The 23,064-nt window shown below is 37.2% G+C and overlaps 1 protein-coding gene across 1 annotated transcript in view; it reads left to right on the forward strand.

The window, feature by feature from the left end:
* Positions 1–18,696, forward strand: part of LOC107657278 (proto-oncogene Wnt-3) — a 30,271-nt gene extending 11,575 nt beyond the window's left edge. The window contains exons 2-4 of the mRNA XM_016445318.1: positions 6,097–6,338; positions 12,955–13,220; positions 16,785–18,696. Of these exons, the coding sequence (XP_016300804.1) occupies positions 6,097–6,338; positions 12,955–13,220; positions 16,785–17,264 (988 nt within the window). The 3' untranslated portion in view covers positions 17,265–18,696. The remainder of the gene's footprint in view (positions 1–6,096; positions 6,339–12,954; positions 13,221–16,784) is intronic.
* Positions 18,697–23,064: the final 4,368 nt, after the last annotated feature.

Below are 23,064 nucleotides of genomic sequence, written 5' to 3' on the forward strand. Positions count from 1 at the left end.
ATGTTACACAAGCATTCACTCACCTCATCCACGCTGAATATGCTTCTTCGCGCGCAGTCCAACCGACAGCTTCCTCAAGTTCATGAGTTGTTCGTCTGAAATTCCTCCGCGGTTTAGTTAGTTCGCTGTATAGTCTGCCCGTGTCTCCTTGTTTGATGTTGCACTGCGATGTCTTTATGTATTAAACATGAGTCTAATGTCTAGATTTGCAGAATATTTTTTTTTTCTTGGAAAGGACTCTGATATTAAATTAATGTACAAATTTGACTCGTGCGCATGAATCCATGTTCAGAGATTTGGCCGGTTAGTGCCAAAAAGCTACAACTTCAAATTTTAAGTTCACTGAACTAAATTGGGCTCTTTGAATTTCAGTAACATTAAACTGACTTAAAAAATCAAGTTGAATCTAGTATAACTTATATAAAAAAAAAAAAGTTGAAATTGCTTAAATTATTTTTATGAGTTAAAGTAACTTAAAAACATAAGCTGTCATGGCTTTTTCATCATATCATTTTTTACAGTGTAGTACTCCAAATAAAGTTTAATTATAATTATCTTACAATTAAAGACCGATATTATTCAAAAATCATACTATCCTTATCAATAGAGACATATTAATAAATGTGCATTCTACAAAAGTAGTACTCCAAATAGTTTAATTATAATTATCTTGCATTTAAAGACCGATATTATTCAAAAATCATACTATCCTTATCAATAGAGACATATTAATAAATGTGCATTCTACACAAGTAGTACTCCAAATAAAGTTTAATTATAATTTTTATATCAGCAAGCCTTGAGCGATATGTCAGTAAATATGTTAATAGATTTGAACTATACTTAAGTGTATATTAAATGTATTACTTTTTTACTAGGGGGGGCATTCATGATTACCAGATTTCATTTTTGCTTTTATGCAGATATAAACACTGGCCAACGCACATACATGACAGAGCACATCCAATATGGTAAATGTAAGCTTGACCGCATTTGCTTGAGAAATAATCAGGTTTGTTCTTGCGTGTCACGCATATACATTTGAGCCTCCACTTACCACATTTGGTGTGCACTATGAATGTGTACTGTTAAATGCACTGTAATAAAAACGTACTGGGGATATTATGCCAGGACATTATCAGTTAGGTTTTCCTTTCTCAAACATAATGCAATGCGTAATTCAAAATATGGGAAAAACACTTGTGAAAAATTAATTCAGAAAATTCCTTCCATCAGTACAGACTTTTCTTAGAATGTGTTAATATGTGAGTAAAAGCCTGAATTTGAAAACTATTTTATGCTTTTTTGGACAGCTTGACAGCTTGACAGCCCTCATTCACTTTCATTATACTGAAAAGAGCTTTTCAAGAGACTTACTGTTTGGGTGGGTATCGCTTTAATCTTTAGCCAATGGCAAAATAACATTTCTCTGTTTTGTGTAGAGAGGAATTCCCTCACTTCATAATCCTTGTAGCTGTGGTTTGCAATGGCTCATTAATGCTTGCGTCATTATTTTCATCTTGCACTGCAGTCCCCACCCACCCAGCAACACGGAAAGTTAGCGATAACACCTGAAGGCTAGAGGTGGCCCTAAACCTGCTCAGACAAGCACCTGCTAGACCCTAAAGCTTCACTGTGTCTCCTCGCGGTAGCAGATTCCAGCAGACAAATTAGCAACTCGCATCAACCCAATGTTTGTATTCCCCACTCTGTCGTGTCGCCGCACCCTTCTTTCCTCGAAACGGTTTTGGTGTGTTTTTATGTGTTTGCGATCCCCCCACACTGAAACGTTCCTCTTCTCATCCACTTCAGAGTCAATGGTGCAGATCACCAAACAAACCACAGATCACTGAGAACGTGAAGCATGCAATGAAAGCATGCTCAGGTGTGTATCAAAAAGCATGCGGTTAAATTCATCAAACACATCCATATCTAATTAGGAGCCTCATACATAGACACTGTCGAGTGCAGAGAAAGGCTGATCCACAATTCAGCACAACATGCACACACACCAACACACTAATCATCCACATGGGTGAGAAATTAATGGACAGTTATGCTGCAAGCAGATGTGTAATTATACCACTTACTCACTCAGCAAACACAGCAGAAAAACAGGCTCCACTTCCAGTAAGTTCCTATGTAAGGGGCCGGGGTTTCTGTCAGACACTTCGAAAATAATAATCCAAATTTATAGGAATAATACATGGTGGAGTAAATGAATGACACACTATAAAAATGTCATGCTGTAACCATGGCTTCTTGGATGGAATTATGGTAATAAATACAGGCAAAGAAAAACAGGCACCAGTTTCACTGCTCTTCCTTTAAGTGAAAGTGCACCCCAAAAATATTCTGTCATCATTTATTCACCCTCATACCAAATCTTTCCTATGTGGGACACAGATACTGTTTATATATATATATATATATATATATATATATAATGAAAGTCAATGGGGTCTTGTTGACTTGACATTCATTGTGTGGACAAAGACAGTTCTTCAAAATATCTTCTTTTGTGTCCCAAAGATGAACCAAAATCATACTTGTCTGGAATGACATTAGGGTGAGTAAACAACAGAATTTTCTTTTTAGTGGTTCATAACCAGGCCAAATGTGGCCAAATGGGGGGCATCAGCAAAATTCCTATTAGCCACAGGATGACATCTGATTATATTAAAAATTAATTTAAAAAATCACACACAAAAAATTAGATAAAAAATAATAATGAAATCTTGGGCCTAAATTATCTTAATGATCCTAAATGTGGACGTACAACAATTTCCAAAATGTCCCTATAAATGAATTATAAAACATCCATACGCACAAAAGATTTTAATTATCTTAAATTCAAGTTCAATATGAACAAGCTTATAAACTCCATCTATAGAATTCCCACAAATATATCCCTTTATATGTAAGAAGTATAGTATGTATATGATTTTTATGAAATCATATATTATTCATGAAATAATTTTAGTGACAATTATCACAAAAGAGGTTGCTCATTTACACATATAACGATATAAATTCAGATTGTGATTGTCTATTTATTTTCAAATAAATCTGATTCTACATATGTTTTATAAATGAGGCCCAGGTCTTTTTCACTCTCAATAGCCATTGTTTTTATTGAAAAACATGCTGAATCAGAATCTTGAATTGTTTTTGATTTTCTTACTTCAATATTTTGACATTCTGAGTTTCTGTGGGGGACATTCTGTTCTGTGGGACCTTCAAATGTTGTGTGTACATTGGGGGGGGGCTTCGAGACAAAGATTGAGAACCTCTGCTTTAAGTGATACATTTGACAATTTACCCTCACAGAATGTAGTATAGAATTACATATTATATAATAGAGAAACAAGTAATGTTTGCCTGTGCAGCTATTTGAACTCAGCCACTTTCACCCACAGACACAAACATCAGTGTTATGACGTCAACTCCCTGACAAAGTTGATGGTGCCGTGACGCACCCAAATGATGCATCAAAGGCAGCGAGACGCACACGTAATCTCGACATAAGACTCTCAGCTCCTCTGATACAAAGACTCACCTCTCACATCTCCTCTGATACCTGGCAGCCCGTTAACATCTCCCAGCTCTGTGTTCACGGTTTCACACAACATCAAACAGAGAGAGTGTGCGACTGGAGCGAGGGAGGAGAGCAAAAGAGAAGCCGAGAAGCCTCTGAGGGGGATTTTTCTCTTCTGACTTCAATGCTAGGGCTTTTGTGTGTGAGGGGTGCAGTAGAACACTCATCTGTCAGAGAGACTGGCGCTGTGATAGGGTTGCACCCCGCGGGGGGCCTGAGGTCATCATGAGCGGCTGATCTCTAATAGGTGTGATCCTCCACTGGCCCGAAGGGGGAACCAGGTAAACCTCTGGCCCACAAGACAGCATCTATGCCAGCGCTATCTCATCTAGGCAGCATATCTCATCAGAAAAGCATGGAATACTGTCTTTGCACACTCAGGGCAGCTGCTTCAGTTCACAGGTTCTGAAAAAAAAAAAAAAATTTTATATATATATATATATATATATATATATATATTCAGCAGTGTAGGGATGCTTTCATTGAGAATGAAATGAAAATTCACCATTTGTTTTCTAAATACATTTTATTAATCTTATTGTAAACAATTCTTCCATGAATGCATTTAATTTAATTTTTTTGCATTCATTTTTTTATTTATTTCCCGATCTACTGGTGAAACTTACGACTTCTTCCAATAATTTCATCTGCTAAACCCTTGCGCTGTGTTGAAAATCCTTTACATAATTTGGTGTTCCTTTTCAAAGTTGCTTGTAAATTTCTCATTATGCTGTATTATCACCAAATCAATGTTTTTGTCAACTTAAGGGAAATAAAAGTATTATTTGTGGATCATTTTGCCAATGTTCACTAAAAAACTGAAACACAAAACCTGTGCTAATTGAAAGAGAACAAGTTTGTAAATAAAAAAGACTAAATCCAATATTTGGTAATGATATAGAATAACAAGAAATTCATAAGCATATTTCTGAAGGCGGGTCATTTTGACTGGGAACAACACAAGTGTAACAAAGTGGGAAAAGGTTTAAAGAATTTAAAGAAATTATCAACAAAAAAAAAAATTGGTTGAAAAAGTTGTTATACACCATGTGAGCAAAGTCAAGAAGTTGTCCACGAATGTGACAATAGAAACAGAAAATCCAATCCAGTTCAAAATGACTGGAAAACTACTAAATTCTGCCCATTTCTTACAATAGACTCTAAACTCACATTTAGATCTGCCTCTATCCAATCAACAACGGATGGACAGAATCAAGTCCCCACCATACATTTTTTTTCTTTTTTGGTAAACTGTTTTACTCTGATGTACTTCACAATATGGAAGAAAAGATCTGTCTACTTCTGTTTCATTGTGACTTTAACCTAAAACATAATGTTTCGTAAAAGGGCAATATGGCAATATGATAAAAGATTGTTTGATTTACTCAGAATAAACAATTATTCTGCAAAATAATATAGTTTATTATCAAACTGTAGGTTTTAAATGGTTGTGAGGCAACATAGCAGCTTGCAGCATTATACGTAGAATGTGTAGTCAGAAGTTTGCACGCACTTGCAATTTACAATGTCTTTTTTACACTGGCTCATCTGATCACAATTACAAGTCTAAACTTTTGCTTTATGATTTTCTAAATGATTTTTACAGATTGCGACATTTACAGATCAGATGTCACTGGGTTCAGAGGTTCATGCAGATATGTTTTATAGCATCGTCTGTGAGAAAATGAGGACAGAACTGCTAATAGATTCCTCTGCTGTACAACTGAACCTTTTCCAAACATTCACAGGATTTATAACACTGAAAATCTGACTTATTACAGCTCCAGACAGAGTGTGTGTGTTCTGCATGTGTTATCGAAGAGACAATAACACACACACACACACATTTTAAAAAAATGCAATAAATAGCAATAAGAGCTAAAGGAGAGTAAGGGTTACACCTACAGTATTAAAGTATGCATGTCAAAACAAGGACATCACTAAAACTGTGTGATCTCCTTATTCTTACTTTGGACAGAAAAAGAAGGCAATAAAATTAATTACCAGTGTGAAAGTATCACTTCTGGAATAACTAAGAGATTGGGACGGTTTCCATGAAGTGTTCACGAAACTGTTGAGCTACTCACTGTTTGGAAAAGAAGTAAATCTCTGAGGAATCTGCTGTCAGCTCAGCTACTGCACACAACCACACACATGCATACACTTGCAAATAGCCAAATATCTAATGACACACAAAGATTTGAGTTAAAAACCGGAGCAGCAGAGACATAAATATTCGAACACAGGCAATCTTGCAGTGGATATAAGTGGTCATACACGAGAAGTACAGTATATAATAACCGACTAGACCACAACTTTCAACGCTAACATGCCATCTACATCTAATACTAGTAAACATGTAAACTATACAAACCATAATAATCATGACAAAAATACACATTCAATAAAAGATTAGCTCAGAACAGCCGTCCTCCATCAGAAGACTTAGAGCTCAGGTGTGCCCACGGTTGGCTTTAATCTTCACACTTGTGTTCCAGGTCCCTGGCCCTTGGGCAGCAGTACTCATCCCTAGGCTCCCAACCCATCCTGTGTGGCTCCATACCTGGTCTGGTGCCAAAACAACTGCGCTTCTGCCGCAATTACATCGAGATCATGCCCAGTGTGGCAGAGGGAGTCAAACTGGGAATCCAGGAGTGTCAGCATCAGTTCCGAGGCCGCAGGTGGAACTGCACCACTATCAAGGACAATCTAGCAATATTTGGACCTGTTCTTGATAAAGGTATGGGTTAACAACACACACCAGTCTAGCAAATGTAAAGTATTTAAACTGCGGTTAAAGAAAACAATGAAGTTCTCTACATACTGAAACTGCTTTTAGTCTGTGTTTTTGCTTTGAGGTCAAACATATGCTAATGTATTTAAAAAAAAGTTGCATCAGGCTTGAGGCCAATCAGTGCTTTGTTTAGTGTTTATTTTGTAAGTGAAGTTATTGACAAAAATGTGATTAAAAAAGACAGCATGGTGATATTTGAACTACTTTCATTTTAAAATATTGTTGACAAAAATATGATGAGAAAAATGTATGAGCATAAATGTAATATAATTTTCTCTCTAACAGCACAGACAATAAAACAAAATCACATGGAATCATGCAGTCAGAATGTGTAACATACTGTTTTTTTATAACAACAAGCTACATGTAGGTCAGCATTCTAAAATAGTCTCCAAAACATGTACATTTAAACGATAGTGGATTAATATATTAAAATAAATGTATATTCAGTAGTTTAGTTGGTAACACTTTACTTGAAGGGGTGTGCATAAGACTGACATGACACCTTCATAATCATGACATGACACATGTCATGAATATGAAGGTTTTATGCATGTTTATGACAACTGTCATTAAGTGTCATTCGCTCAGTTATGTCATTTTAATGCAAATATGACATTATTTTACCTAACCCTACCCTTACCCTTACCCCTAACCATAGCCCATAACAAAGACATCTCAAACAATGTCATCTTTGCATTAAAAATGACATAACTGAGCGAATGACACTTAATGACATTGTCATAAACATGCATAAAAAAATGTGTCATGTCATGATTATGTAGGTGTCATGTCATGATTATGAATGTGTCATGTCAGTCTTATGCACACCCCTTCAAGTAAAGTGTAACCGTTTAGTTTATATTAATATTACCTAAAAGCCATGATATTTCAGCTAAGGTTTTCACAATGACAGTTTTCACTGTTTGTATTTCTCTTAAATTAAATCTTATATATTTTTATCTTACATACTTAAATTATTAAATGTTTATGCATTTTTTTTAAATGTTTAGTACCATTTATTAAGTTAAATAAGTGTTATTTTCATCAGCCAAATTGATTTGCCACTTCAGTCAAAATACAATGGTGAACATTAATATTTATGCTGATTAAAAATTCAATACACTTTATGAACATTTTTATAAAAAGAAAAAAACTGACAAAAAATGATTAAAACATAAAAACTGTATAAACATTAACAATTCAAATTTGATATGTCCCACCCAAACTTTTTCAATAGAAAATGTCACCAAAAGCAGTTCAACTCAACTGAACCAAGTTCAACTCAAGCAATTTCACCGGTCTTTAAGAAAACATGTGTAGCATTTTCAATTTTCATGCACCTCTTGCTATAAATGTTTGATTTTCGTTACATGTGTTGGGTTCTCCATACATTTTCTGTTAAGATGTGAATGGTTGAGGTGAAGGACACAAGGACAACTTAACAAATCACTTATTAAATAAAGTTGCATGTCGCATTGGTTCTCAGTCAGGACAGAAAGCACCCCAATGGGTCGCTCCCTCACAAAATTCACATAAGTTGTGTCTCAAAAGCACTTTTTCAATGCACTGTGTACTCTATGATCTAGTGTATGAGTTTTAGAAGGTTATTTTGTCCTACAGCATCGGATTCTGATAGCCCCTCCACTACATAAGGAAAGCTTTGAAAGTTGAGTGTCCAACATTCCATGTTTAATTTTTTCAGGTATAAGTAGTACACAAACTAGGACGCACCTATACATGCTGGACAGTTAAGATGCTAAAGCAGTTAGCCACAGTGCAGGACCTGGGCAGGAACAGGCAGTGAGAGAGGGAGAGACAGAGAGAGAGAGAAAAAGAGAAGGAAGGCCAAATGAGATTACAAGCAATAGAAAAGGGCTAGAGGGTTCACTTTGACCCCTACTGTGCATGAAGGCCAGTATGAGCCATCCCTGTATGCCTCTTACCGCCCGGCTCCCACGGACGCCCCATTCACACGCCCTTTTGACTGTGTCATGAAAGCAGGCTGAAAGGGAATCTCCCATCCTTCCTCATCACGAAGGAAGAGAGGTGGAAGGCAGGGGGAACTCGAGAGGGGGATGAGGAGACGATGAAGGAGACAGTACGAGGAGAAGATAAGGAAGAAGTTTCTCTGCTTGCGTTCGGATTGGCCCGATGCGTCCTGACTGGATTTTTTTTTTTAAAGGCTTTGGAATATTTTGGCATTGTGGCTGGTATGAGATGTTTGTGTGTTTTGTGTATGTGTGTCACAGGAGGTGGGGGGTTGCTCCTTTTGGAAATGCCAGCCCCTGCTCTGGGCAGCGCTGAACTGGGCTATGGGGTGCTGGGCCCTTTTGTGTGGGTAATACGGTGTGACAACACAGAGACAAAGGCGGATTCATGGACCCAGCAGGTAGCGGGAGCTGCGCTCTTCTTGGCCCTTGGCCAGGGCTCCTGGGGCCCAGAGCTCACAGTTCTCTGTTGTGGTGAACCCAGCTGGGCCTGCCAGAACCAACTGGGCCTCCTTCTGGCCGCAAACCCAGAGAGGTGCGCGCCCAAACACAACCTTTATTAAAAAGGACTGTTTGTCTATGTGTGCGGACATGAACTTCCTGCAAGAATAAAACAAGAATACCAGGGGCGAGATGAGTCTGCAAATTCATGAGGAACAGCTAGACTGCAACAAATGTCCATAATGTCTTAAAGACCCTGTGAAATGCTTTTCCTGTTTCCTGTTAAAACAGGAAGTTTTGGTGGGACATATTCATAGTTATTGACCTCAACATACGGCTTTAGTTACATCACATAACCATAATCTGCTACTTGCTAATCAGTTGAAGATGGTGTCATTCTAAGCTAGAGGGCATCAGATTGGACAAAAATCTGTGTAGTGCAGAATGAGTCATCACTATTTTCCTGGAAGAGAAAGACTGTACTTTTTAAATGTGGACATCTGGTAAATGCTAATTTTGTTCATTTTCAGGGCTACACTAGCATATACAGTAGTTGAGTCTGAAATCTTATACTGAGGATAAGGATGAACTTCGCAAGTGTTTAAAAAAGTATTTTCTATATAGTATGAGTGTGTGTAGTATGAAATATGGACACTGTACTTTAGAACCTGCCAATGTGGTAGGTTATCTGGGAACTTTTCGTAATCTGTTTTATGAATACTACGAGACATAGAACTAATTTCATATACTGTTTTTTTTTTTTGCCTACTATATAGTAGGGAAGTAGGCATATTCGAACACAAGATGACTTCAAATCTAGTAAACATTTACTAACAATCACAATTTTGATTGTTGGTTTTGACAGTTGTGGTCAGAATTCCAAAGCCTAGTAAACTGCCTCACTACTGTCTACATAGGCGACTTCCTTCTAAGAAAGCATCCTAACTGTCATGGAACATAACAAGTAACTGAAATGGAAATTTCTACTAGAGTGCTACAGCTTGACTCTCATTTCAATAGTCTGCCACTAGCGTGTTGCTAAGCTAAGGACAAAATACACCAACAAACATTAAAATACACAGCACACACAAAATTAGGTAAATTAAACAGTTACACTTTTACTAATACATTCTTGTATTTAAACATTTTTCTTGCCTTATCCACCATTATGGATTAATTTTTTTCACTGAGCTTGTTGCAGTGTATGATGGGATTTAAAGGGATACTTCACTCAAAAATTAACACCACTGTTATCATTTCTGTCATCGCCCTCACGTCTTTCCAAACTTGTCTGCCTTTCTTTCTTCTGTGAAATATAAAAGTATATTTCTATAAATCTTTTTTTTTTCATCCACACAATTAGTCAGTGGTATCCAAAGTTATTTTGGACCCAGTGACATTTACTGCATGATAAAAAACAGCTGAAACATCAAAATACATCCAAGATTTTGCTCAGGAGGACATTTATAAAAAGAATGCTGGACAGCCCTTGTAAAAAAGTAATATATTTAAGATACATTTATTTCATACTAAATACAGTTCAAATCTGACGTATCGCACGAGACTTTCTCATATAAAAGTTAAGAAATGTGTTTCAATGTCACTATCGATGAGGATTGTATGATCTTTGAGTAATATCGGTCTTTAAATGCAAGATATTAAAAGTATACTTGGAATAGCACAATCAAATTTTACAGACTTTAAGCATACCTGTTTAGTAGTTAAAAGTACAATTGCAGGGTATTTTTATTAAGTACATAAATATGTAAATGTATTTGTAGTATACTTAGCATGAAATAAATGTATTCCAAATACATTTTAGTATATTTATTTTTTTACTATAGAGTGCTGGACAGAATTACAAAATGATTGTACTAGAATGATAATATGTTACCATGCCATCCATCATATAAACACAACACTGTGAACAAGCGCTGTGTTTTGGTCACAAATTCACATTACCCACAATACACCAGCATATTCCATGTGTGTGGGCGCTCCTTTAGATAATCTTACACCATTATAGGCCTTACTGATCCCTGACAAACTCTGTCTGAGAAGCACTGTCATTATAAGCACTTAAATGTTTGGGGAGGTGAAGTCGTATGGGTTGGTTGGGTTGCAGTTTTTCCTGTGGGGACCAAGCGAACTGGTGAGCCACAGTAAGTGTGCTGCGATTGTGAAACGATGGTGTCTGGTTACATAATAAGCTGTTGCATTCAAAGGGGGCGTAACTCCATCTCTCAGCACATGTCTTCAGAAACCAAACACGCAGACTTATTGCTGTCTTTCACACACGTGGCCGCAGGGCTCGGACGGGTGGGAGAATCGGGGGGCTTCTGTAACATTATCCAGTGAGAAACCAGCACACCTTTGAGATGACACAGCGTCAGTGAAACCTCGGGCTGCATTAGCCACAAGTGACATGATCAACAATTGTCCCGGTGCTGTCAGAGACGTTTACAGAGCAGCACTCAAACACCTCGTCAGTATATTCCAGAGCTCATCACAGAAAATGATCCATGCCCTGAAGGCACAGCACAGCTAGATGAGAGACTTTTGGGAGGGCCACAGTTAAAAGAGGCAGGGATCTCCTTCAAACCTTTTACAAGAGCCTCAGGATAGACTCAGCTCCAAAACGGAGTGAACTGTCTCACTGTCTAAATACACAGACTTCCTAACTAGGCAGCATCCTTACTGTCGTGATGTTCTAGATATGCAGCAACTCCATGTGCCTTGAGTACAGTACTGGAGACTCCATTTTCTTTCACTGTAAGAAAAAAAATAGTCAGTAGAAAAATAGAAACCATACTGGTAAATCTCTGGCAGAACATTATCTGTTAAGCTGACAGACATTTCTTTTAACTTTAAAACGCAACACAATTCAAGGTGTCGCTTAAAATACAGGTAAAACACTGCTGTCAAAACCAACAAGCTCCTTAATGTTAAAGTGCCCCTATTATGCCTTTTCGAATATTACCTTTCGTGCAGTGTGTCATGTAGCTGTATGTGAACAAACTATCTGCAAAGCCGACAGTGCATGATAATTAAAGTTATTGTCTATCAAAAAAAAGAGTCAGCTCGCAATCGCCTAAACGAGTCGTCAGGAATTTTATTTAACAGAATCTTATTCTGTTACGGCTCTACGTCATGAAGTAACACATTTGCATAATGTCTGCGCCCATGTTCTACGTCGCCAACTTGCCCGCCCACAAGAACAGTAAAATTTCCGTGTGGTTAACATCATGTCGATAAGACGCTGTATCCTACGCTGTGAGAGTAAATTTGTTTTATCACATCTTATAATTACCACAAACTTGTTAACACTTGAGACTTACCACTGAGAACCGTCCTGCTCCAGTCGTGCTTGCGAATCAGTCTCTTGTCGATCAGCCAGTTCAACCGTTTCATCATCAGACTCCGGCTAGAATTGGTAAGGTACAATCGATACCATCTTTTCTATGTATTGACAAGTCTCCAGTGCTGTCATTCTGTCATGGCAATGGGCGTTTCGTTTCCGAAACGCGCTGTACACGGTAGACCAATCCAGAGCCAATCTCTCTACGGCTCTGGACCAATCACAAAGGACTGCGCCACCTGACCAATCACAGCACTCACGGGCTCACGGAAAGGAGGGGTTTAGAAAGACTGATTCTTTGAACTGCTTCGCACGAGTCATTTAAGAATCATTTCGAAATGAGGTCAAATTAAATCTATTTTTTGAGAAAACTAACGTGTTTTTTGACCTTGCATGCATGTAAATCTGTTTTAGGAGACTCATAAAACAATATTAGCAACCTTAAAAATGGCATAACAGGGGCACTTTAACAATACATTGGGCCCTATTTTTACTGACTTTTCTTAGAGTGTACTTTCTTCTGAGGGACACAAAATAATATTTTTTTTTTCAACACACACTCCAAAAAATGAATAAATAGCATTTTTCTCAAAATATCATGTTCCACAGAAGAAATGTGAACTATCCCTTTAAAAGCCAACATAGCTAAGCAACTCTCTATGTTTTGGACCAGGACATGTGTCTGTCAGAGCAAGGAAAACTTATAGCAGCCATAACATGAAGAAATGTTTACACAAATGTTATAAAAAAAAAATCTCTTTCTTTTCTCTAGCCACAAGAGAGTCTGCATTTGTTCATGCGATTGCCTCAGCTGGAGTGGCGTTTGCAGTGACCCGTTCATGTGCGGAGGGGACCTCCACAATGTGCGGCTGTGACTCCCATCATAAAGGCCCGCCGGGAGAGGGATGGAAGTGGGGTGGCTGCAGTGAAGATGCAGAGTTTGGGGTTTTGGTGTCTCGAGAGTTTGCAGACGCTCGTGAGAACCGACCAGATGCTCGGAGTGCCATGAACAGACACAACAATGAGGCAGGACGGATGGTAAGAGACTCATGATCTTAATTTCAAAAATAATGTTGATGGAAAGTATTCTATGCCATTTTATATGAACAACTCTACGTACATTACGTTCAAAAGTATGGGGTAAGATTTTTTTTTTTAAATTGATTAATACTTTTATTTAGCAAGGATGCATTAACTTAACATTTATAATGTTACAAAATATTTCTTTTTCAGATAAATGCTGTTCAAAAAATACTGAAAAAAGGTTTCTTACTTGAAAATTTGTTTTCAACATTGATAATAATAAAAAATGTTTCTTGAACAGCAAATCTACATATTAGAATGATTTCTGAAGGATCATGTGACACTGAAGATGAGTAATGATGCTGAAAATTCAGCTTTGGGCTATCACAGGAATAAATTACATTTTAAAATATATTAAAATAGATAACCAATTTGAAAATATCATCAATATTACTGTTTTAATGTGTTTTTTAACAAATTATATTGTGTTTTTGAACTAAATGCAGCCTTTGTGAACTTCTTTCAAAATAATAAAAAAATAAAAAAATCTTTCCAAGCCCAATTTTTTTGACACCCTCTTATTTAACAACTTTTGACCCCAATTAATTCCAAAGTATGACATTTTGGTGTCTACATACTTAAAGCCTTATTGTGTATTTCTTCATTTAAGTATCCTTATATCTCGCCCTGTGGATATCATTGTCAGTTTTGAAACTTGATACTGTGTCCACTCTTTGCCGGAGGGAGACATATGTAATGTGAAAAGATAAAAGCTGAGAAAACACACCGTTTGTGAAATCACTTTAGGTGAAGTGTGTAATTTGTGCACCACACCAAACAGAAATGCAAAATAATTGCTGCTTTTCTCATTGCTCGGACAAACAGGTAGTTCCGCCCCAAACTCACACGATTGGCTGAGTAAACGTTGTTTTCGTCCCAGTCGGGCCACTGAAACAGATTGTGATTCCGGTAGTACCACAGAAATTACACACTTCACCTTTAAGCCAGCAGGTTCATGATAACCAAACAATGAACAAAGCTGTACTTGTGCCGCTCCTGGGTGGGTCTTACCCTACAGTTAACAAAGGTGTTAATGCACCACAGATCTGTCAAATATCTCCTCATCCCTTTTCCGAGAGACTTTCAACTTTAAAACTGGTATTTTCATGAGAAATTACTGGGTAATTACCTCTCTTATCCTTTCATGCCTCTCATAACTTGCATCTGTACTGAATCCATGACACTCAGTTAGTGGTTTGCAGAAGGCAGGGAGGGAAGAATAACACTGGGGTTCAGGGTTTAGCCCGTCACTGCTGCTGTCATGATTCAGAATTGGAGTCTTTTGCGCTAAAGGTGCTTAAGGGGCAATAGGCGAGACCACACTGCAACAGAACGCCGCTTTGATCAGCGAGGGACCACAGGAGCAGGCACTGAGACAGTCGGCCCTGTCAGGACCCTCGCATGCGCCATTGTTTTCGATGCAGCCTGAGGGACCCGCCCAGGGCCCAAAGAGTTCGGGACATGATGTCAGCGGCCCCAACTAGACCCCCAGGGACCTGCAAACACCTGCCTTCCGCCGCAGCTGGGGAATTCTGCAGCTAAATATAGCGAGTGAATTAAGGCAAACAAACCAAAACAAAGACATAAAGTGCCGGTGGCGAACTCCATTAAGCGGGACTTCGGAAGAGAATTAGCCGAGAAATGCAAGGGCTTGTCTGTGCGCTCAGCACCTGAACAACACCTGTGGCCTGAGCCTGAGAGCATGCAGAAGAAGTTGCAGTCCAGGTTGTTGTAGATCCTGATTTAAACATCTGCTTTAGAAAGGTGAGGGTGACAACACAGGCAATATTTAGGCAATATCACATGTTAAAGATTGCTGTACAGATGTAAGCCAGAAGTTGAATATAGCAGGTACTCGGAGCGATGATATTTACAACGATATTCAGCACGACTGCAATTGTGATACTGTTTTTATGCTATAATATAATTATAGACTAACCAAGACTTGTCATGGCACTTACATATTATTGCTCTTTGGTTGGTTTTGATTGCTTCTATTTTCCTCATTTGTAAGTCACTTTGGATAAAAGCTTCTGCTAAATGACTAATGTACATGTAAATAATTTTTTTAACAAGCAACGCTTCAGACTAAATTTGGTTACAGATAAACCCTTTGCGATCCTGAACCAAGAAAACACAACAACCTCCAAAATGCAAACTTTCAACTCCGCTCCGCTAACATACTCTGATCTGAAACACCACAAATCTGTAAAATTTCCCAGTTACTTTTAAGCGAAATGGCAGTTAACAAAATGTAAAGGAATGAATTGAGTCTATTTAATAATTCAAATAATTAAAAAATGTATTTAAAAAATGTAATAATTTAAAATGTAATTAAAATGTTTTTATTTACATTTTACAATACTAAAAATATATAATAAATATAATATAATTAATATAATATAATTAAGAAATCATATTTAAAATATAAGCCTGAAGAAAAAAGCTGAAAATCAATAATACATTTCCTGATTTAATAATTGACACATTCTGTCATACTGTCCAATGACAGACCATCTTATGTTTTATTTGAGTCATATGTGGAAGAGGGGGTGTGTCTTAAAATTGAGTCAAAGTTTCATTGGCTGGTGCAACAAGTGAACTGTTTTAAACTTGATTGTTGGTTGTTGGTAAAAGTATCTAGCAGAAAAAAGGAAGAACACAACTGGCAAATATTTTGTCAAAATGCTATTTAAAAATTATTTATTCACTTTTTTGTTTTATTTAACTGCAATTTAAAATGTGAATTCAAAAATGCAATTGAATTCACATTTTAAAATGCAATTACATGTATTTATTAATTTAATAGTTAACTTTAAAAATATTTGGTTACGGTTTATTTTAAGGTGTCCTTGTTACAGTGTAATTATACATGTATTAATTAGCTACACCAGCCAATGAAACTCAGATGTGCTAAAACATTAGTCACATTTAAATGCAGACTCAAAACTCATCTGTTTAGCTGTGCATTTACTGAATGAGCACTGTGCAATGTCCGAACTTATTGCACTATATTTTATGTATAATCATTTTCTATTCTTAACTGTTTTAATTTCATTTTAAACCTCTTAAATCAATTTTTAAATAATTTTCAGTTTTAAATTCCTTGTTTTATTGTTGTGATTATTTTTTTTAATTATTTTTTCATTTATTTTTATGTAAAGCACTTTGAATTACCATTGTGTATGAAATGTGCTATATAAATAAACTTGCCTTGCCTTGCCTTACATGTACTTACTACATGGTTAGGGTTAGGATGAGGGTTTGGATTAGAGTTGCTTGCATGTAATTATGCATAATTTATTGTTATTATAATAGTAAGTACATGTAACAAGGACACCTTACAATAAAGTGTTACCAAATATTTTATAAACGTTTGTTTAAAATAAAGTGATTTATTTACATCATTTGATTTATTAAATGGCTAATGTATTTCCACGTTATTTCTCAATCATTTTAAATGGTCCTTGATAGATAACAGCAAACTAATACCAATTCCCAATGTTTTGTCTTTTCCAGACCATCCTGGAAAACATGCACCTGCGCTGTAAGTGCCATGGACTGTCAGGCAGCTGTGAAGTAAAGACCTGCTGGTGGGCTCAGCCTGACTTCAGGCTGTTGGGGGATTACCTGAAAGACAAGTACGACAGTGCCTCCGAGATGGTGGTGGAGAAACACCGGGAGTCCAGAGGCTGGGTGGAAACACTACGGGCCAAATACGCCTTCTTCAAGCACCCCACAGAACGAGACCTGGTGTACTACGAGGGATCACCCAACTTCTGTGAGCCGAACCCGGAGACAGGCTCATTTGGCACCCGGGACCGCGTCTGCAACGTGTCTTCGCACGGCATCGAGGGCTGCGACTTGTTATGCTGTGGCCGCGGCCATAACACACGGACAGAAAAGCGCAAGGAGAAATGCCACTGCATCTTCCACTGGTGCTGCTACGTCAGCTGCCAGGAGTGTGTGAGGGTCTACGATGTGCACACGTGTAAATAAGTGCAGGAAGAAAGGGACTAGTGGACATTAAAGGATGGAAAGAGAGAGAAGGAGAGGGAGAGACTGAGAACGCACACAAGATAGTGGCACGTTTGTGGTAAAACCCTTTACTAATGTGCCCTTTTTGATCTACACGCCCCAAAAGATGCCCATGGTGAGCATCATGGTTACTACTGCCATTCCTCTCACTCTTTTTTGTGGCAGGCATTACGTCTGCAAAAGAACAAAATGCCTTGTTATCTTTCAGTCTTCTTTATCTGTAACACCATCTCTCTGATCATCTTGCCCTGCTGCCCAAGGGCCGAAACAGGATATGTTCAAATACAACCAATGACACTAGGCGCGCATTAAAGAACAAGAGGAGGGGGGAAAAGCACGACAGGAAACTCTTGGTGAACTACTGAACGCTGGGTCTCGAAATATGCCCTGCTATACTACTGAATCCAATGTAATGCCCGTGTTTTTCCTCATGATTTCCCAATCATATTGTACACTCCTACCACAATCATATCATGGAACATATTGCTATTCGCTACATAAAAACTCTGTAATTTGTTTATACAGCAGTTTGGAGGGATGCAATTGATATATTAGCGTAGGGGCGGTACAAACAGGAAAAGGCATTATGGGTACCTTCTGATTTTTGCAGAACATGTACATGCAAAGTCATCGGTGATTCTCCACAGCTGGTGAAATGCATGACAGCAGAATGCAACGACACACACTGGGCTCACGTGCACCCGACCAGTAAAATTTGCACTTACAAAACTACTAATGAGTATACTAATTCTAGAGATTACAGTGATTATTTTTTAACATATTCTTTTGATAAAGCTCCTCGTATATGACTGTGAAGGCTCCGTTTCAACACTTCCCTGTCGAGAAGTTTGCGTAGAGGAAGGAGAACAAGCGCGCAGGAGGAGGATAGTTAAGGAAAGAAATAGGAGGGTAAATTAAAGAGGGAAGTGGCAACCCAATTTCATGAAAAAACACAACTAGGTGGCGCTTTCGTATGAAGGTCGTACAAATTTATACGAAGTAGCCACCAATTTGCGAATTGTCATGAGAGTTTCTTGCAAGTGGAGGACTGCTGTGGGTTCGAGTGTGTGATAAATGGAAGAAAGACCAGCTTCACAAAGCTGCAACAGACTAGCGGAGGTTTCCATAGGACATGTTCTGACAGTCCCATACGCTTCCCATTAATTATGTTTAACTACGCAACGCTAGTTTCACATTCACACCGATCCCTGAGGAGCCCTCTCACCAGTCACATCTACGCTCTCTTTCCCATTTCTCCTTCCGCTATATCCAAAGTTTTGTACAAAGCCTTTAAAAGTTCATAATTCCCTTTTTATTTTATAATCTGAAAATGTTATGTTTTTATAAATATTATTTATTACACAATGTATATATCTGTATGACTGAACTAAGATTATATATTTGAAGAACAAAACAGTCTCATGATTTTGCTTTTAAATATAAGACTGACTCTTGCTCTGCTGGTATATGCTATGTGTAGCCTCATTTATAGCAATATACAATGCAGATAATGACACTTTTAACAACAGATTATTCAAATAAAGCGTACACTGTAAAAAAAAAAACTAAATCTGTGACATTTACGGTAAAATACCGGCAGCTGTGGTTGCCAGAACTTCACAGTTAAAAAATATGGTAGAAACATTTTAGGTTTTACAGGCTTAACTTAAATTCACAATAAAAAAAAGTATTTCATTAACTGATGTAATGTTAATAAACCGGCATATTGAAATACTAATATCTGTTTTGAACAATTGTAATGCTGATAACCACCAAAAACAGGTGGTGATGAGAAAGTCACGATGAATCAAAACGCATTACAAACAGCTCTTCCACAAGCTGAGAAGGGAAATACTAATATATATATATATATATATATATATAGATAGAAAGGTGCACAGTGTCATTCACATAAACACTAAACACCATCATGGTAACACACATGATACTGAAATAATGCAGTAAACATTCATTTAACAACATTAGATGTAAGATAAAACCCTAATGTACACAACTGATAAGGAAAAAACTAAGAAACAGTTATTTTAACGAAAAAACATAAAATATGAAGTGTCATGCAGGGAATTCTGGGAGTGTCAATTTAGTTTTTCACTGTAAATTATACAATGACTTGTTCTTTTTCAGTTCCAAAAACTGTAATTTTAACAGTATTTTACTGTAAAATTACATTAAATGTAATTACAGTTATTCACCGTATATAGTATGGAAACTTACTGATAACCAATTAACAGGTTTTTACTGTAGCATTTTTAAGTCTTTTACTGTTAAAATGACAATCATTTTTTACAGTGTAGCATAAAAATAAAAATAGCTAAATAAAGGGTTCAATTTACCTGATCACAATCATCTGATCCTCATGTCTGCATCTACTCTGTCATTCCAGCGCTGACATCATTCTGTAGGTTTGCAGACGGACCTCTGTTGTCTCCGCTACAGTAGCTCCACTTAATGACAGAGTAAAGCATGACACAATGAACACTACAAATATTGACTGAAATAAAGCTGACTTCTTTTACCTGTTCATGTAGATATTACTCAATCGGCTCCTGTACACACAGGTCAGTTTGAGAGTCGCACCTGTCATTATTCTGACAATGTGAAGGTAGCCTATGTGATAGACCCGATTCCAGAATCAAATCACTGAGGATGCTCTAGCCTTAACTGCACATCAATAGGCCTACATGACAAATTTGCCCCGTCCACTGTTATTGTTATCACTATGTCAGTCATTGCAATTTGTAGAGTGAATCCCACATTTATGCGGATGACACTCCCAAAAATAAACAGCATGTGTGTGGCTGTTGGTCATCTTATTAGCATGAAAAACTAAATTTTATTCAAATTCTGAATAAATTATATACTGCTAGCCAAAAAAGCAAGCAAAGAGCATTCACTTTATAATCACTAGAAAGCTCATTTCAGTTTATTCACAATGTCACAAAGTTACATTATAACTAATTAATCTCTCTACTACCTCGCACAATTAATATTATTTATATCGTGTCTACACCTTGGTGTCTACACGAGCGGATTCTGACTAACTTACTGTAAACACTTCTGATTGGCCATTGCAGTAAAGAAATCAACAGTTAAGACTGTGATTGGCTACGTTGCTCAACGCTGCGTTGGAAATAGAAACTGTTCAAGCTTTCCTGACCGCAAACACAAAGACGCATTGGAACATTTGCAAAATCTGCTTAGCACCCCCGTAGAACCAGGCCTGCAAATTAAATTATTTTTTTATCCACAGAACTCAAGTTTTTAATAAGTGTGTTGTAGTTCGGTTATTTTGGTCTGGATCAAAAACGTAAATTACACATTTTGTTCACACTGCCATTTTTAACACGGATTTTGCACGGAGATTGGCAGACGGTGGTTGGGACGTCTGTACCAAATTGTTCTCAACAAAAAATAATACGTTGCCTCATAATAATAATAATAACTTATTTTTAAAAAACAAAGTAATATTTTCAGCCAACTTGAGTTGTAGCTCTGGAATCAATTAATATTATCTCTTTATGTTATTATTAAATCCACAGCTATACCACACGCTAAACTTATTTAGCATGTATACTTAAAGGGATAGTTCACCCAAAAATTAAAATTACCCCATGATTTACTCATACACATCCTAGGTGTATATGACATTCTTCTTTCAGACAAATACAATCGGAGTTATATTAAATAATGTCCAGGCTAATCCATGCTTTATAATGGGAGTGGATGGTAGCCCAAAATTTTAAGTCCAAAAAATTGCACCCATCCATTATAAAAGAAGTCCACATGGCTCCGGGGGGTTAATAAAGGACTTCTGAAGCAACATGATGTGTCTGTGTAAGAAAAATATCCATATTTACAACTTTATAAACCTTAATCTCTAGCTTCCACTAACTGTCATATGCTCGTTCACGAGAGTGGCGTCCAGCGGATGACATGACGTAAACGTAGAATAAGCTCCGGCGAGAATATGCTAGTCTTGCGAGAAACAAGTTTTGTTTACAGCAAAGGAAAACCAGTGTCATCTTGGCTTATATCGAAATCCTCCAACATTTTTCTTTACAAATCCTCATTTTGTACTACTAATTCGTGACCGGTGTTTTGTTTTGCTCTCTCCTCTGTGCTTCCACGTTCGTCACTTCTGCGTTCGTCACCGCGTTTGCCTATGTGCTACGTCATCCGCTGGACACCACTTTCGTAAACGAGCGTACGACAGTCAGCGGAAGCTAGAGATTTAGGTTTATAAAGTTGTAAAAAGTTAATTTCAACATTTACTCACTTTATCCAGTTCTATGCAAAGCATGCTGGGAATGAAAAATCCACTACCCAATTCCGAAGGTTAACAAGAAAATTTCATTATTTTATTACAGCTTTTTTAAATTTTATTTTTCAGAAAATTAACACTGAAATTTGAGTTTAAATTACACACAATATTTAGTGAATGTAATGAACATCATGTCTTTAAGATCATCATGATTTAAGGTTTAATTAAATCAATAAATTACAATTTTGTAAATTGTAACCATGCATTTATTTAAGTTGTGGTAATGGGCAACACAGCTCTTATGACAAGAACCAGCAAGTATGCTTGAGCATTCTGTCTTTTTTGAGCATTCTGTCTTTGGTCCATACTGGGTTCATATATCAGTCAAACTGTACCAAAATTTGTTTGGGAGTGGACCAAGATCCACCTTTTCATGGGTTCTTGAGCCACTTTTGTGTGCGCACCAATGTTCAGATGGCAAAGTGCACGCTTACTCAAATATAGTGCACTAACAGAGCAATTGCACCAGAGTAGACAGTCCATTTTAAAGCAGACCTGCTAAGTATGAACACAACCTTAGTCTCAAATGAAAAAAAAGCTAATTCTTACAAATCAACAATAACGGCAGTCATTTATTGCCATCTTAAAACCGCATTTTAATCAGGAAATTATTGAAGACATTATTTATATTTATATTTAATAGGAAATTGCAGTAATTAATTCCTCTACAGGTTATGCCATGAAAATATCATTTATAGTCCAAATGTTTGACAATAAAGGCAGCTACTACAAGTACTAGTGTGTGACATGCAGTCCAAAAGCTGCAAAGATCCAAAATGTATACAAACCTCAAATTCTATATTTAAATGTGGTTCAATCACTATGACTTTCACAGTTCAACAGTAAAAGTCATAAAGGGGTTATAATGTTTTGAGAGAAAAAGTATGCATGTAAGAGACATAAAGAGAAAGAAGAGGTGAATTCAAGGCCAATGTGAACTATCCTGGCACTTTTGGCAGACTGGCAGAGGGGAGGTAGGTCGCGGGTTTCCGTCCTGTACACAATGCTTAAGGCCACTATGTTACCCATTAGACTGGGGCGAGGGGCTGAGACCAAGACCTTTCCTATGTTCCTGACATGGAATGTCCCGAGCGATATAAGAAGGACGGATAGTTCCCTTTTAAAAAAAAACAAAAAAAACAACAAATATTTTTCTAGTCAGAAAACAATAAAAGCAATAAACAAACTGCAACAGTATACTGGCATGCTAAGGCACAGGAGTGAGCATTTCAATATTGTTATTGGCAGGCACTAACTGTTAAGATAATAAGTCCATCCATGACAGAGAAAAGCGAGCAGAGGATTTGGTCAGAGAATTTTACCATTGTTAAATTTATATGGCCCAGTATGGACACATTTAGGAGTAAGGCATTATTGACAGGAATGGTTCATGTCAGTAAATACATATAAATATGATAC

This window comes from Sinocyclocheilus anshuiensis, unplaced genomic scaffold (genome assembly GCF_001515605.1).
Source record: "Sinocyclocheilus anshuiensis isolate Anshui unplaced genomic scaffold, SAMN03320099.WGS_v1.1 scaffold159, whole genome shotgun sequence".
Lineage (NCBI taxonomy): Eukaryota > Metazoa > Chordata > Actinopteri > Cypriniformes > Cyprinidae > Sinocyclocheilus > Sinocyclocheilus anshuiensis.